Source organism: Microtus oregoni, unplaced genomic scaffold (genome assembly GCF_018167655.1).
Source record: "Microtus oregoni isolate MIOR12 unplaced genomic scaffold, Mior012 000161F_ref0000079, whole genome shotgun sequence".
Taxonomy (NCBI): Eukaryota; Metazoa; Chordata; class Mammalia; order Rodentia; family Cricetidae; genus Microtus; species Microtus oregoni.
In genome coordinates this window covers 215,497-229,538 of record NW_024544816.1, presented here as the reverse complement: position 1 = coordinate 229,538, position 14,042 = coordinate 215,497, and the positions used below count along the sequence as shown (strand labels likewise).

The 14,042-nt window shown below is 39.1% G+C and overlaps 1 protein-coding gene across 1 annotated transcript; it reads right to left on the bottom strand.

The window, feature by feature from the left end:
- Nucleotides 1-382: 382 nt before the first annotated feature.
- LOC121445167 (60S ribosomal protein L21-like) lies at nt 383-865 on the bottom strand. Its single transcript, XM_041647167.1, has one exon. The coding sequence runs from the start codon at nt 863-865 to the stop codon at nt 383-385; it is 483 nt and encodes a 160-aa protein (XP_041503101.1).
- Nucleotides 866-14,042: the final 13,177 nt, after the last annotated feature.

Genomic DNA, 14,042 nt, shown 5'->3' with positions numbered 1-14,042 from the left:
GTTCATGGTGCTAGAAGGTATTTTGTCTGATACCAGAGGAGAAAAGTAATTGTCAGTATCATAGAGCTACAAACCCTATGATCTGAAGCAAGATATGCTGGTGCAATAGTGGCAGAAATATTGTGGAAGTAATCAATCACTTTCTGATTGGATTTAAGGCCCACTCCATGAGACAGAACCCATACCTGACATTGCTAAAGTGATTAAGAGCCTCAGAACAGATAGGTCATGGACCTAAGCCCTAGAGGCTATGGGAGAATGCTTTTGTACACTGTAAAGATTGTCACTCATATTGGTTTAATAAAATGCTGATTGGCCAGAAGCAGGCAGGAAGGATAGGTGGGTCCAGGTCTTTTATTTATTTATTTATTTATTTTGTACTTTAGGCCATAAATTCGTACGGAATGGGCTCCAGCAGCTCAGGCTCCTTCCCATTAGTCCTCACAAAGTTTGCTTCTCTCAGTGGAGCAGGCTGGCACTTCAGCTGAACCCAGGTACCCTTCTCTTTGGCTTCCTTTTTCTTCTGGTCGTTCTCCTTCACCTGCTTCAGGAAGCTGTCTCTGCTCTTCGAGTGCTTGATGTGTTCAATCTGCACATTAATTCTCTTGTCAAGAATCTTGCTCTTAACCTGCTTGTTTACAATGATGCCCACAACACACTGAGTGACACTGTAGACTCTCCTGGTTTTGACATGGTAACATTTATGGGGCATTCCTTTTTGAACAGTGCTCATTCCCTTGATGTCCACAATATCACCCTTCTTGTAGATTTGCATTTGCGTGGCCAAAGGAACAGCTCCATGTTTCCTAAAGGGCCTAGAGAACACATAGCAAGTGCCCCTCCTCTTTCCCTTTGTGTTTGTCATGTTGGCAAGTTACTGAAAGATGGCTACCGGCCGAAAGCCTCTGTGCGTTTCTTTGGGACTGAATGGCTGCAGGACTGGGCAGGACAGAAATTTCTGTCTTCAGGAAGAACTTACTACTTTTATTCTAATAAAAGAACATAGAATAAGATGATTCCTACTGACATATTGCTATACCCATAGATCTGTGCATCACTCAACCCTCGTCAGAGAAGCTTCTTTTTGCACTAAATAACAATTAGCACAGAGACCCATGACTGGACAATGTATGGATGGTATGTCTTTATCAAGCTCCTCCCCTCAAGTCTCAGGACTCTATGTGGAAGAGGAGGCAGAAAGATTGTAAAGAAAGATATGATAGATGACTCCTTTGCGTACTGAGGATTTTAGCAGCCCTAAACAGTCTTAATGAGATGTAATTGTTATACCAATGTGCTAGTTACTATTCTATTACTGTGTTAAGATACTCCTTTCCGAAGCAACTGATACACAGAAGAGTTTATGGGGGTATTACGGTTTCAGAGGGTAAGTCCAAGACCATCACAATGGAGAGCATTGCAGCAGTCAGACAGGGTATGGTAGCTGAGATTGTACATCCTGATCCACAGCAGGAGGCAGAGGAAGAGCTAAATGGAAACTGTTGAGCTCTTGAAACTCCAAAGCTTTCCCCAATGACACGCTTCCTCCAATATGGCTAACCCTCTTAATCCTTCCAAAACAGTTCCACCATTGGGGACCAAGTATTCAAACCTATGAGCCTCTGAGGGGTCATTCTGATTCAAACCACAATAACAAAGAGCTAAAAATCTTAATAGATTATTCTTGCTGATTTTTCAAAAATTTTTACATATTTTTGCTATTATCCTGTAATCAGATATAAAGTGATAAATTTGATACATGCAAATAAATTTTCTACAGAATAATTAGCATTATCTAACACATTATGATGTTTTCTTGTATCTCTCTTCTATTTGTAGTAAAAAAATTTATCAATATATCTAATTGCTTAATACATTTTGAAGTGCACAATATCTTATTTTTAATCCAAAGGCTTATGTGGTACAGATCTCTAGGACTTACTCATCTATAAACTGAAAATTTACAATCATTGTCAATTTTCATTTCTACAAACCTTTGACAACCGCTCTTTTATCTCTGTTTCTATGAATTTGGACGTATTAGATAGTTTTATGGCTTCATGCCTGTTAAACTGAACAAATTACATGTATATTCATCAGTGATTATTACCCATATAGGCCATTTTTCAGAATAAATAAATTCTAATAATTACTCTAATAATACTCATTAGGCATTCCTTGGAATTCACCTGAACTAACAAAAAGGGTCTTTACCAATCTATTTATCATCTATCTATGTATCTAATCTCATATTACTATAGAGTAATATACAGCAAATCAACATCAATAGGAAAGTCTTGAAGGATGAGTAAGAAATAGGGAAAGAGGAAGAAGTAGGAGAGATTTACTTTTTACAGTATACTCATTTGTATATTTTAAAACTTCTGGTTTCAAGTATAAACCTGTTCATACATAAATAAATATATGTGAGTCCTACCTAAACAAACACAATCCCTCTCCTTTTTAAAGCCCATTTTATTTCTTTTTTCTTTTTTACTTTTTCTTGTCTTTTTAAAAAAATTTTATTGCTTTATAAATAATACCATTCAAAATTTCCACTTTCTCCACTCCTCCCATTTCCCTTCCCTTCCCCTCCAGACTAGGATCCCAAAAGGCCAGTCTACCCACTGAGACTGATCTAATGGGAGCTCACCAAAGCCAGCTGGACTGGGACTGAACAAGCATGGCATCAAACTGGACCCTCTGAATGTAGCTGACAATTGGGGCAGACTGAGAAGCCAAGGATAATGGCACTGGGATTTGTCTCTACTGCATGTACTGGCTTTTTGGGATCCTAGTCTATTTGGATGCACACCTTCCTAAGCCTGGATGGAATGGGGAGGGCCTTGGACTTCCCACAGTCAGGGTACCCTGCCCTCTCTTAGGACTGGAGGGGGAGGTGTGGAGGGTGTGTAGGGGAGTGCATGTGTGTGTGTGTGCTCTTAGCTTCTTAGCTTCCCATTCCTGTCATAATGCTGCTGCCTGCTGCCATGCTGTGTCCACCATTATGAATTCTAGTCTTCTGGGACCAAAATTCAAATTAGACTCTTCCTTCTATAAATTGTTGTGGTCATGCCATTTTATCACATCAGTAGAAAAGTAACTAATATAGTGTGTTAACTTTAGGAATTATGTATGAAATGCCATAATAAAACATATCACTTTCGGTGCTGACTTAAGAAATTACTTAAAAAAAATAATGTATCTATATCAATTAAACTGGATTCTCCAACATTGAGTTCTAGATATAAATATTTCTTCCAAGAACCCTTGATAATTTTAGGATTCTGACAAGGCTGAGCCACTGCTGCGAAGATGCAAATGGTGTCCACTGAGATTCACTAGTTCTTCACCAAAGGGATGAAGGACACAGGCAGACCAGAGACACTCTACCCAGTGATGCTGAGGTCACACTGGGTGACATGTGATTTAGTCTTTGGTTCTGTAAGAGCTCTGAGACTCATGGGTTAGAAGTTGCAGCATGGAATAGCAGGCCATCACTCTGAGATAAGGGCAGACTCAAGCATTTGAATTCTGACCCTGTTGCTTATTGTGTAAAGTTGAGGATATTGTTTTAACTCTACAATCTTATTCCTTTGTGAATGGCAATATTGACATCATATAGTGTTGTGAGAGATGAAAGAGAAAATAATAAGACTCCATGAGGGTTATCTATCAGAGGGTAGCTAACATCTCTTTTATGGTAGCTGGAGAACCTGGCTCACTCCATACAGCTATAGTAAAATGAGCCATATGCTCTAGAATTCAATATTTAAAATTCTTAGGGGGTGGCAATAGCTCAGTGGGGGAGGGTAAAGGCACTGATGATCAGACTTATTTACTGAAATTCACTTGGCAGGAGAGAACCAACGTCATACACCCCGGGGCTCACCCCCTTTACTCTTCCTTCAAAATAAGTAAATGTTCTGGAACTAGCTCTTGTAGACCAGGGAACCAAAAGCTACGGAGAAACCCTGTCTCGAAAAAATCCAAAAAAAAAAAAAATAAGTAAATGTTGATAAAATACAATAAAATAAAATTCAAGCCAGGTGTGGTGGCATATGCCTTTAGTCCCAGCGCTCAGGAGGCAGAGGCAGAAGGATCATTGAGTTCAATGCCAGCCTGGCCTCAGAAAAGCAAAACAAAAACAATAACAACAACAAAATATGTAAGACAAATCTTTCCCTCATTTTTTATGGCGGATGAAGCTTATTTCAGGGAGTCCTGTTGGGGTGGAAGATGCTCTGTTGAAGTTTCTAAGTTTTGAGTGAAAATAAGAACTTTATTTGTTTTGCACGAATAGGTATTTGAAGCTCTCACAGACTGCGTGGGAACCGGGGTGCTGGCAGAGTGACATGTGAGTTTGGAGCACTTTGTGGCACTCTCACGCAGGCACGCTTGCGTATTAACAGCGTGGAACTGCGGTGAAGGGGAGAAGGGACTGCAGCAGAAGGAAAACGATGAGGGCATTTTCTGAAGAGTGGTGTGGCCTCTCCCGAGTTCCTCTGATGCTAGAAATATCCCTTAAAAAGTGAGTCACAAACACTGTCCTAGTTTGAATTCAAGACAAGAGAGAAGTTGTTGCTATGGGATCATGAGCAAAGAGGGAAATGATGCAACCCCCTGCAGTGAAGCCGACACCCACCCTGTGATCCAGGATTCTCTGGGGTTTGCTCTTTCTTTTTTCTCCTTTTCTTTAGAGAGGAAAAGGAACTTTTAAAGAAAACACACATTTATGATTGGGGCTAACACATTTCTGAAGAATAGCAAATTCAACACTAGGAATAACAATCTATCATATTGGCCATTGTCTTCTTAAAGGTTGAAAACATTTTAATGTAGTGTATTTAAAACACTGAAATTGAGAGTTTAATATTTATCCAGGAAATGCATGATTCTCTCAGATGGACTAACCACTCCTTCTTGGATTGTCTCAGATGGAACTGTTTTCCCCCCTTTTTCCCCCTTTTTTCCCCTCTTATAAATGACCCAAAAATGTTCGCCAAGTGAGACTTCTTTCTGTAGTATGCATGCTCTGTTCTTTTTCAAGAACTGAGGATGGAAAGCATTCTTCCTGGGTCATTGCAAGCAATCACACAAGGTGACACTGGGTGGAAGGACATTTCTAGAGCCCTTCACTCTCTGGGTATTTACTGCTACTTAAGTACATTTCAAACAAAGAGCAAAGCATAAATTAAAACAAATTGTTGCTAGGCGGTGGTGGCACAGGCCTTTAATCCCAGCACTCAGGAGGCAGAGGCAGGCGGGTCTCTGGGAATTTGAGGCCTACAAATTGATTTCCAGGAATCCAGGGCTGCCCAGAGAAACCCAGTTAGTTAATTAACTGAAGAATGTCAGGGAAATATGACAATGTACTGTGAATGGGTTCTCAATAGAGAAAACTCAATAACTGAGAAACACTTGAAATTTTCAACGGCTTAGCCACCAAAGGAAATGTTTCTTTAGCCATTAGGGAAATGCAAGTCAAAGCTACATTGAGATTCCATTTTATACCAGTCAGTAGAATCAAAACCACAAGGGACCATTTATATTGGCGAGGATGTGGATGGAGCAAGGAGAGTCCTCCCATTGCTGGTGGGAGAGCAAACTTGTACAGTCACTATGGAAATAAGTATGGAGGTTTCTCAAAAAATTGGAAGTCAATCTACCTCAATACCCAATTATACAACCCTTGGGCATCAATCTACCTCAACACCCAGCTATACGACCCTTGGGCATACATCCAAAGGACTGATTCTCCATTCTATCACAAGGACCTTTGCTCAACTATGTTCACAGAAGCTTTATTCATAATAGCCAAAGACTGGAAATAACCTAAATTCCCCTCAACTGAAGAACGGACAAAGAAAATGTGTTGCATTTGCGTAGTGGAATATTACTCAGTGTTTTCAAAAAGTAACATCATGAGATTTGCAGGCAAATGAATGGAACTAGAAAGAGTCATCCTGAGTAAGGTAACACAGGCCTAGAAAGACAAGCATGGTATATATTCACTTATAAGTGAATATTAGCTATTAAGTAAAAGATAACCATGCTATGATCCACAGACCCAGAGAGGCTAAATAACAAGGAGGGCTTAAGGGGGACATATGGATCTCCTCGAGAAGGGGAAATAGATGTTGTGGCCAGATTGGGGATGGCTGGGGATAGGAACAGGAGGGTACAGGTAGGGGGATGAAGGGAAAGAGTACTGGGGAGATAATTAGGGAGCATTTCAGGGTCGAGGTAGAAACGTAGTGCAATGGAAACTCCCAGGAATGTTTGAGGGTGACCCTAGCAAAGACTACTAGTAATGGGGGATATGGAGCCCAAACAGGCCATCTTCTGTAACCAGGTAAGTGAAGGGTTGTGACACCAACCCAACCACAAAACCTTTTACCTACAATTTGTCCTCTCTGCAAGATGTGCTGGGGTAAAAGTGGTACAGAAGTTGTGGGAGTGGCCGACCACTGACTGGTTTAACTAGAGAGCATGCATGAGAAGGAACCCAACCCTGACACTGCCCGAAGGCCAGGAACCTGGATAGCCCAGAGACCTAGGATAGAACCAAGCATGACTGGCAAAAAAAAAAAAAAAAAAAAAAAAAAAAAAGTCAATGAGATGATTCTTAATGATACTCTGCTACTCTTATAGACCAGAGCTTAAAATAATCTTCATCAGAGAGGCTTCATTCAGCAACTGATGGGAGCGGGTGCAGATACCCACAGCCAAACATAAGGCAGAGTTCAGGGAATTCTATGGAAGATGGGAAAGAAGGATTGTAGAAGTCAGAGGGGTCAAGGACATCACAAGAAAACCCATAGAATCAACTAACCAGGGCTCATAGGGGCTCACAGGGACAGAACTGACAGTCAGGGACTCTGTATGGCTCTGACCTAGATCTTCTGTGTATATGTTATGTTTGTGTAGCTTGGTGTTCTTGTGGGACTCCCAACAGTGGGAGCCGGGGGCTGCCTCTGACTCTTATGCCTGCTTTTGGAACCCTTTTCTGCCCACTGGGCTGCCTCATCCAGCCTTAGTATGAGGGGATATGGCTAGTCTTAATGCATCATGATATGTCATGCTTGGTTGATATCTCTGGGAGTCCTGCTCTTTTTTTGTAAGTAAATGGAGGAGGAGTGGATCTAAGGGAAAGGGCAGGTAGGGGGTGGTACCTGTAAGAAGAGGAAGGAGGAGAAACTGTAGTCAGGATATAGTATATGAAAGAATAATAAATTTTTAAAAAAGGAAAAAAAACAAAAGATGTGTGTGTGTGTTGTGTGTGTGTGTGTGTGTCTGATTTTTCACCTTTCTAAGGAGCTACTTCTTGATAATTTAATAGAATGTCTTATGAAATAAAATAGCATAACTGTTTACAAAGTTTTTTATTCTCAGTCTGGTACAAGTGTTTTAGTTAGTTTGTTCTTTAAAAACCACTGTATGTTTTATTTTATCATACAGCTTTTAAATGTATGACATTTTCTTAGACTCTGGGGCTTGTAAAGAAGAACTTCATAAACGCTAGTCAGCATTTCACCACTGAATAGTCTCTCCAGGCCTAGTATGTGACTTTTTTCTTTAGCATTGTGCTTGGGAAATAATTATATCAATACATATTTTTTCTAATGATTTTGTGACTCTTAAGCATTCTAAAATGTTTGATTTTTCTGAAATATATTTTGATTTGAGATGATTTTTTATTATCTCAAATCATTATCGTTTTTTATAAAAATGAATTATTTTGTAAAAATGAATGTATCATCAAATATACACTAATCTACATTATATATGTTGAGTAAGACAACATGTTTTTATTAAAAAGTATGGTAATATACTCTGTTTATACTAGATGATCATTTATATTATATTATATTTCGTTTTCCAGTGTCATTTTTTGTAACAAATATTAATGTGGAATAATTCCATGTGAGCACTCTTGTATTGATAACTATACCAGAAATATGAACTATATTAATGAAAATAAATCAGTTAGATTCTCAGACATTTATGGAAAATACAATCCATTGAACTTTGTTTTCAGTCAAGGCTAGATGTCATTTTTATATTAATATTACATTTATTTGTGTGTCTGCCTCCTACATGCAGGCACATGCTTACTAAGGCATATGTCATTTGTGTTGCTGTCCAGTGAAAGGGTGTTCAAAAAGGGGAATTTCTATTCAAGTCTGAGCGTCTAGACTACAAAACTAGAAGCAAAAAAAAGCTTATTTTTATTTTTTCTTTTTGCTGATTTTTTGATATTTATTTGAGCTCTACATTTTTCTCGTTCCCTTCCTGCCTCTCCCCTCCCCCCTTCAACCCTCCCCCAAGGTCCCCATGCTCCCAATTTACTCAGGAGATTTTGTCTTTTTCTACTTCCCATGTAGATTAGATCTATGTAAGTCTCTCTTAATGTCCTCATTGTTGTCTAAATTCTCTGGGATTGTGATTTGTAGGCTGGCTTTCTTTGCTTTATGATTAAAGACCACCTATGAGTGAGTACATGTGATAATTGTCTTTGTGTGTCTGGGTTACCTCACTCAAAATGTTTTCTAGCTCCATCCATATTCCTGCAAAATTCAAGCTGTTGTTATTTTTTCTGCTGTTTAGTACTCCATTGTGTAAATGTACCACATTTTCCTTATCCATTCTTTGATCTAGGGGTATTCAGATTGTTTTCAGGTTCTGGCTATGACAAACAAAGCTGCTATGAACATAGTTGGGCACATGTCCTTCTGGCACAATTGAGCATCCTTTGAATATAGACTCAAAAGTGGTATTCCTAGGTCTTGAAGAAGGTTGTTTCCTAATTTTCTGAGAAATCACCACACTGATATCCAAAGGAGCTGTATCAGCTTGCACTCCCACCAGCAATACAGAAGTGTTCCCTTTTCCCCACAACCTCTCCAGCATAAGTTGTCATCAGTGTTTTTAATTTTGGCCATTCTTTCAGGTGTAAGATGGAATCTCAGAGTTGTTTTGATTTGCATTTCTCTCATGACCAAGGATGTTGAACATTTCCTTAAGTGTCTTTCAGCCATTTTAGATTCCTCTGTTGAAGTCTGTACTCCATTTTTTTTTATTGGATTATGTGTTCTTTTGGTGTCCATTTTCTTGAGTTCTTTGTATTTTGGAGATCAGACCTCTGTCTGATGTGGGGTTAGTGAAGATCTTTTCCCATTCTGTAGGCTGTCGTTTTGTCCTGTTGGCTGTGTCCTTTGTAAAGCTTATTTTTAATTGTTTGTTGTAAAATGTTTTCAACAGCTAATAAAATAAACTGCTACAGATATTTGATGAATTTAACTTTCCATTGTTTGAGTCATGAGTCAAAAGCTATAAGACTTTATTCTTTTAAGATGGTCTAGAGACACAATTTATCAAGAAAACATGAAAGATAGTAGACCCTAGGGCGTTATATTTCGGTATTCATACTATTATTACTAGGGTGTTAAAGGTCTAATTAAAAAACTATATGTGCTAATTCTGAAAAATTTGAAAAAAAAACAAAAAGCATAAACAAACCACTTAATCTACACTGCTCCTAATACCTTTAGCCATTTTTCCAAGGATAAGACTGAGTAGATATCTTGGAGTCATTCTAGCAAAACTATTTGATCTTAATAACATATCAGTGAATATTTCAAATGTTATATTGTATTTTCTTGTGAGATAATTTTAGAGGTTCCGTAACAGTCCTCATGTAGCCTGGAGGCATTACAGTTTTCAGAATATTGAAGCTGTTCCCAGTCGTTGGTGAAGCTATGTGGTGAGTACTAGACCATCTGTATGTGGAGATTATGCCCAAGTCAGTGTGTAAGGTGAAAACCTCATGGAGTGCATCACAGGAAATATTACACGTGGATCCTCTGAAGAAATCCTCTGAAGAAATGGCCTGAGCCTTTGATGTTCTGCCTCTCAGTAGGTCCAACATGGCTGGCGTTTTCCACCAGGGACTAGGAAGTATTCTTTTGGTTACTTATGCTAGGAGGTAGAAACAGAAAGTATGCAGTTTTCTAGTTCATTGGTGTGACACTCCATGAAAAGGAAGAGTTAGGAATTCTTTTCTCAGGAAAAGTTACTTATGGGAAATTCCACCAAATGAGCTCAGGATACCAACAACAAGTGGAAAAAGAGTTGGGTGTCAGGAGCCAAGAAACAGATATTGTCAGTTTAAGGGACAAAAATAAATCAGTTTTTTCCCCTAGGTAAGCAGCAGACCTTTAAAGAAATTGGTTGGAATTTAAGAGCCATGTGTTGTGAGTTAAAAGTGAAAGCTATCTGCTTCCCAGATGCACTCTGGAGTCACCTGGGAGAAACCTGCTTATAGCTCTCATCTTATGCCCATATTTCTTCATAGAATAGTGTTTTGATTTGAAGAGCTCAACTTCAGAGGCATCTTGATACATTTTCTCACTTCACTCTTTCAATTTATAGGACTCATTTTTCTAATAATTTTTTCCTGAAATTTCTTGAGGCAGTAGAGATTTTCATTATGCTGTGAAAGACGTGTAATTTTTCTACCCTTTTATATCTCTCCATGAGCTCATCATCTTCCCCTCATCTGGTCTTCCTTCTCTCCTGATGAAGCCATGCCAGTAGGTTCAGGTTTAACCACAAGTGCCACTCTCAAGCCTACCCTATCCTTTTCCCTGCTAGCAAGCACTGTCCTTATCACCAGGTCCACGGAAGGTCTTGCTTCCTGACATGAACCATGATGTCTTTCACTGCATGGAAATCTTAGACTGACACCAACCCTAGTTTTACTACTATGACTACTCCTCCTCTTCTTCATCCTCCTTCTCTTCCTCCTCTTCGTCCTCCTTCTCCTTCTTCGTCCTCTTTTACTGGTTCTTTTCTTGAACCTCCAAGACATTGCGGCATCCATTTGTTCTTTTTTTAAAAAAAATATTTATTTATTTATTATGGATACAATATTCTGTTTGCATATATGCCTGCTAGAGGAGGACACCAGACCTCATTACAGATGGTTGTGAGCCCCCATATGGATGCTGGGAATCAAACTCGGGTCCTTTGGAAGAACACGCAATGCTCTTATTCGCTGAGCCATCTCTCCAGCCCCATCTATTTGCTCTTTACGAAGTATTTTCTGTTACTTTAATTTGCCAAACTTCTGAATAAAAGCTCATGCCTTTGTGGTTTACCCCACTCACTCTCTTTAAGCCTTCATGACCATAGTTTTCCTCAAGTTGTTTTAGTGATAGTCAAAAATGAATTAGCAAGTAAGTTTAGGAACTTTTCTTGGATAGAAATTCTTGGAGTCTTGAGTACTGGACATCCTTGGAACTAAAGGTCTTAATTTCTCACAAATCCTAGATAAATAACTCTTTTTTCCTTTATATATAATAGTAAGTTTTGGAGAGCTGTTGGTCTGTAGATCATGTTAGAAGACAAAAGAAGATGGGTTTAGACAGTAAAGGATGGCAACAGTAACAGCGAGAACAGGGAACATGTTCTTACCAACAAGGAATAGAGGCTAGCAGGAAAAGCAGTTCCTTGAACATCTTTGTATCTGCACTGGAAGAGGTTCTGCCCTCTCTGGGAAAGGGTCTTCCCTACTCAATTAACCTTTTCCAGAAAATACTGTCACAGACTCACCCAGAGTTATGTCACAATTGATTCCAGGTCCAACCAACATTAACTGTCACAAATTCAACACTTGTCAACCATTCACAGACCTTATGTCAAGTTTTGTTTTCAACTGAAGACAAAATGTCCTAATTCTGATATAATTATCCTACATACAAGTGAAAATGCACTATTCTTCTCCCAAGAACAGATGGCAAAGTCCCTTGAGGAATGCTTATTCCCTTAATATCCTATGACATAAATGTAATAATAAAGATTTATAACACTTAACTAATAGTATCTTGATTTGTCTTATATGGTCAAGAAATAGAGGAAAGAAAACACAAATAACTATTTAATAAATAAATATAATATATTTAATATAGGTACACATATAAACAAAAACATCCTTTACTTTTATTTTACACTATTTAGGGTTTCTGTCTGTGTGGTGGTGGGGATACACACTACAGCCTGTGTGTGGTCAGAGGACAACTTGCTGGAGTCAGTTTTCTCCTTTTATCATGTAGGTTTCAGGGGCTGAACTCAGGTTGTCAGACTTGTAAGCCACGGTCTTTACCTACTGAACCAACTTGCTGGTCCAACAAATACATTCTTAGAACAGAAGAATAGAACTGTTGATGGGAATTACATTCCTCATTTCTGGTCACACAGTCTTCACTGGTATTTTTAACTACTTTCTTCCACTACCCATCCAAACTCCCCCCATCCTAGCAATCACTTTGACAGTCTTGGTTCTTTACTTGGAGGGATAAAGGACAGTCTTAAATAAATTGATTTACTTACAATTGTTCCTATCTGTCCTTGACCACAGGACATGGTAACACCAAGAGACACCCCAAAGAAACCCCTTCACTTTACATTCCTTACTTTCTACACATAACATTCCTTACTTTTATTATGGAGAAGCATTCCAATTTGCCCCCTAGATCAATCATACATCCCAACACTGTAATTCATTTCTTAGCCTGTTGACTCAGAGGCATCAGGAGCCCAAAGTGGCAAAGGGAAACTCTCAACTTTAGTTCAATGGAATGTTTGTCATGTCTCCTGGCAGAAGCACTCCACTCTTTGGAACTAAAAGTTCTGGACTATCAGAAAAAAAGTTTTGATAGTGAGTCAACCAGGGATGACTGAGTGGTAGTATTCCCATTTCCAACCCTCAATTTCTGAACCTATGAATCCTAGTTAGATTAGAAACCATACCATGTATTGGACACTTACTTAAAACACTTACAGTCTTCTGGAGAACTCTTCCACAGACATCTAGATTATTACCACATAGTTGATGCTATGTTTCTTCAAAGGGCCAACTACTATTCTCTCAAGTGAGCTGATTTACCCGTGGCTTCTATTAGCATGATAAGCTGCGTTGCTTAGGCTATGAAGCAAGTATCTTCATCAGAAGCAATGTTGCGTGGAATACCACAATAGTGGATAAAGCATTAGGTAAGTCATGGGTTGTAGTTTTTCCAGAAACACTATGTACAGGAAAAGCAAATGCGTACCTAGAATCTATACCTATAAGGTCAAAGTTATGCCCTTTTCCTGACTAAAGTACTCCAAAAGAAGTTGCTTATCACTAGGTTGCTGATCACCCTGAAGAATGACGCTGTATTAGAGGATCAATTGGTCTCTGCTCGTGTTCAGTTTGGCACTCAGGTACAGATACAGCCAAGTCAGCAGAAGTTCATGCTGTTGAGTACATACACAACCTCCGTCACTGCCACCATGACTATTTCATTAATAAGTTCCTTAGGCAATGACAGGAACTGCCTAGGAAAAGGATAGACTACTGTCTTAGAAAGGATCGTCCTACCTATTTGATTATTGAATTTTTACACCACTGAGGTCACCTTCTGATGGGCATTTACATGGGACACAAGTATCTTGTCAGTGGCCCATTTGGAGAGATCTATCCACACATCGCTTTCCCAAATGCCTTTCCCATTGATTTTTCAATCATGCTTTTTCTAATTCCCTGACTATTTAGTCAAACCATTGTTGACAAGCCTATGAAAAATTAGCCCTTCTTCTTTCCAAGCAAAATGTGTGATAATACGCTTCACCTAAGATTCTAATCCCTGTGAATACTTCTCTTCACCAGTGTCTTTCATCATTGTCCCACAAAGAAGATGCAATGCTGTAGCTATGTAACTTCTTCATCTGTAGACTAGCCCTGGGATTCTTTACCTGTGTCAAGGGGTCATAGAGCGTAGTCCGTGAGACTGTAGGTTCATGCTTGGGGACAGAAGACATCTTAGCCAAAGTGGAAATTGGACAACTAGGCAATTTCCTCACACGTCTTGTCTATCTTCGGGAGCTGCTAAGCTCTGATTGTTCATTTTAGGCTACTCATTTTCTTGGAAAGAACAAAAATGGCTTTTAGATGAACATAACATAGGGGAAATACTAGTAAAGTAAGACCTAGCTAA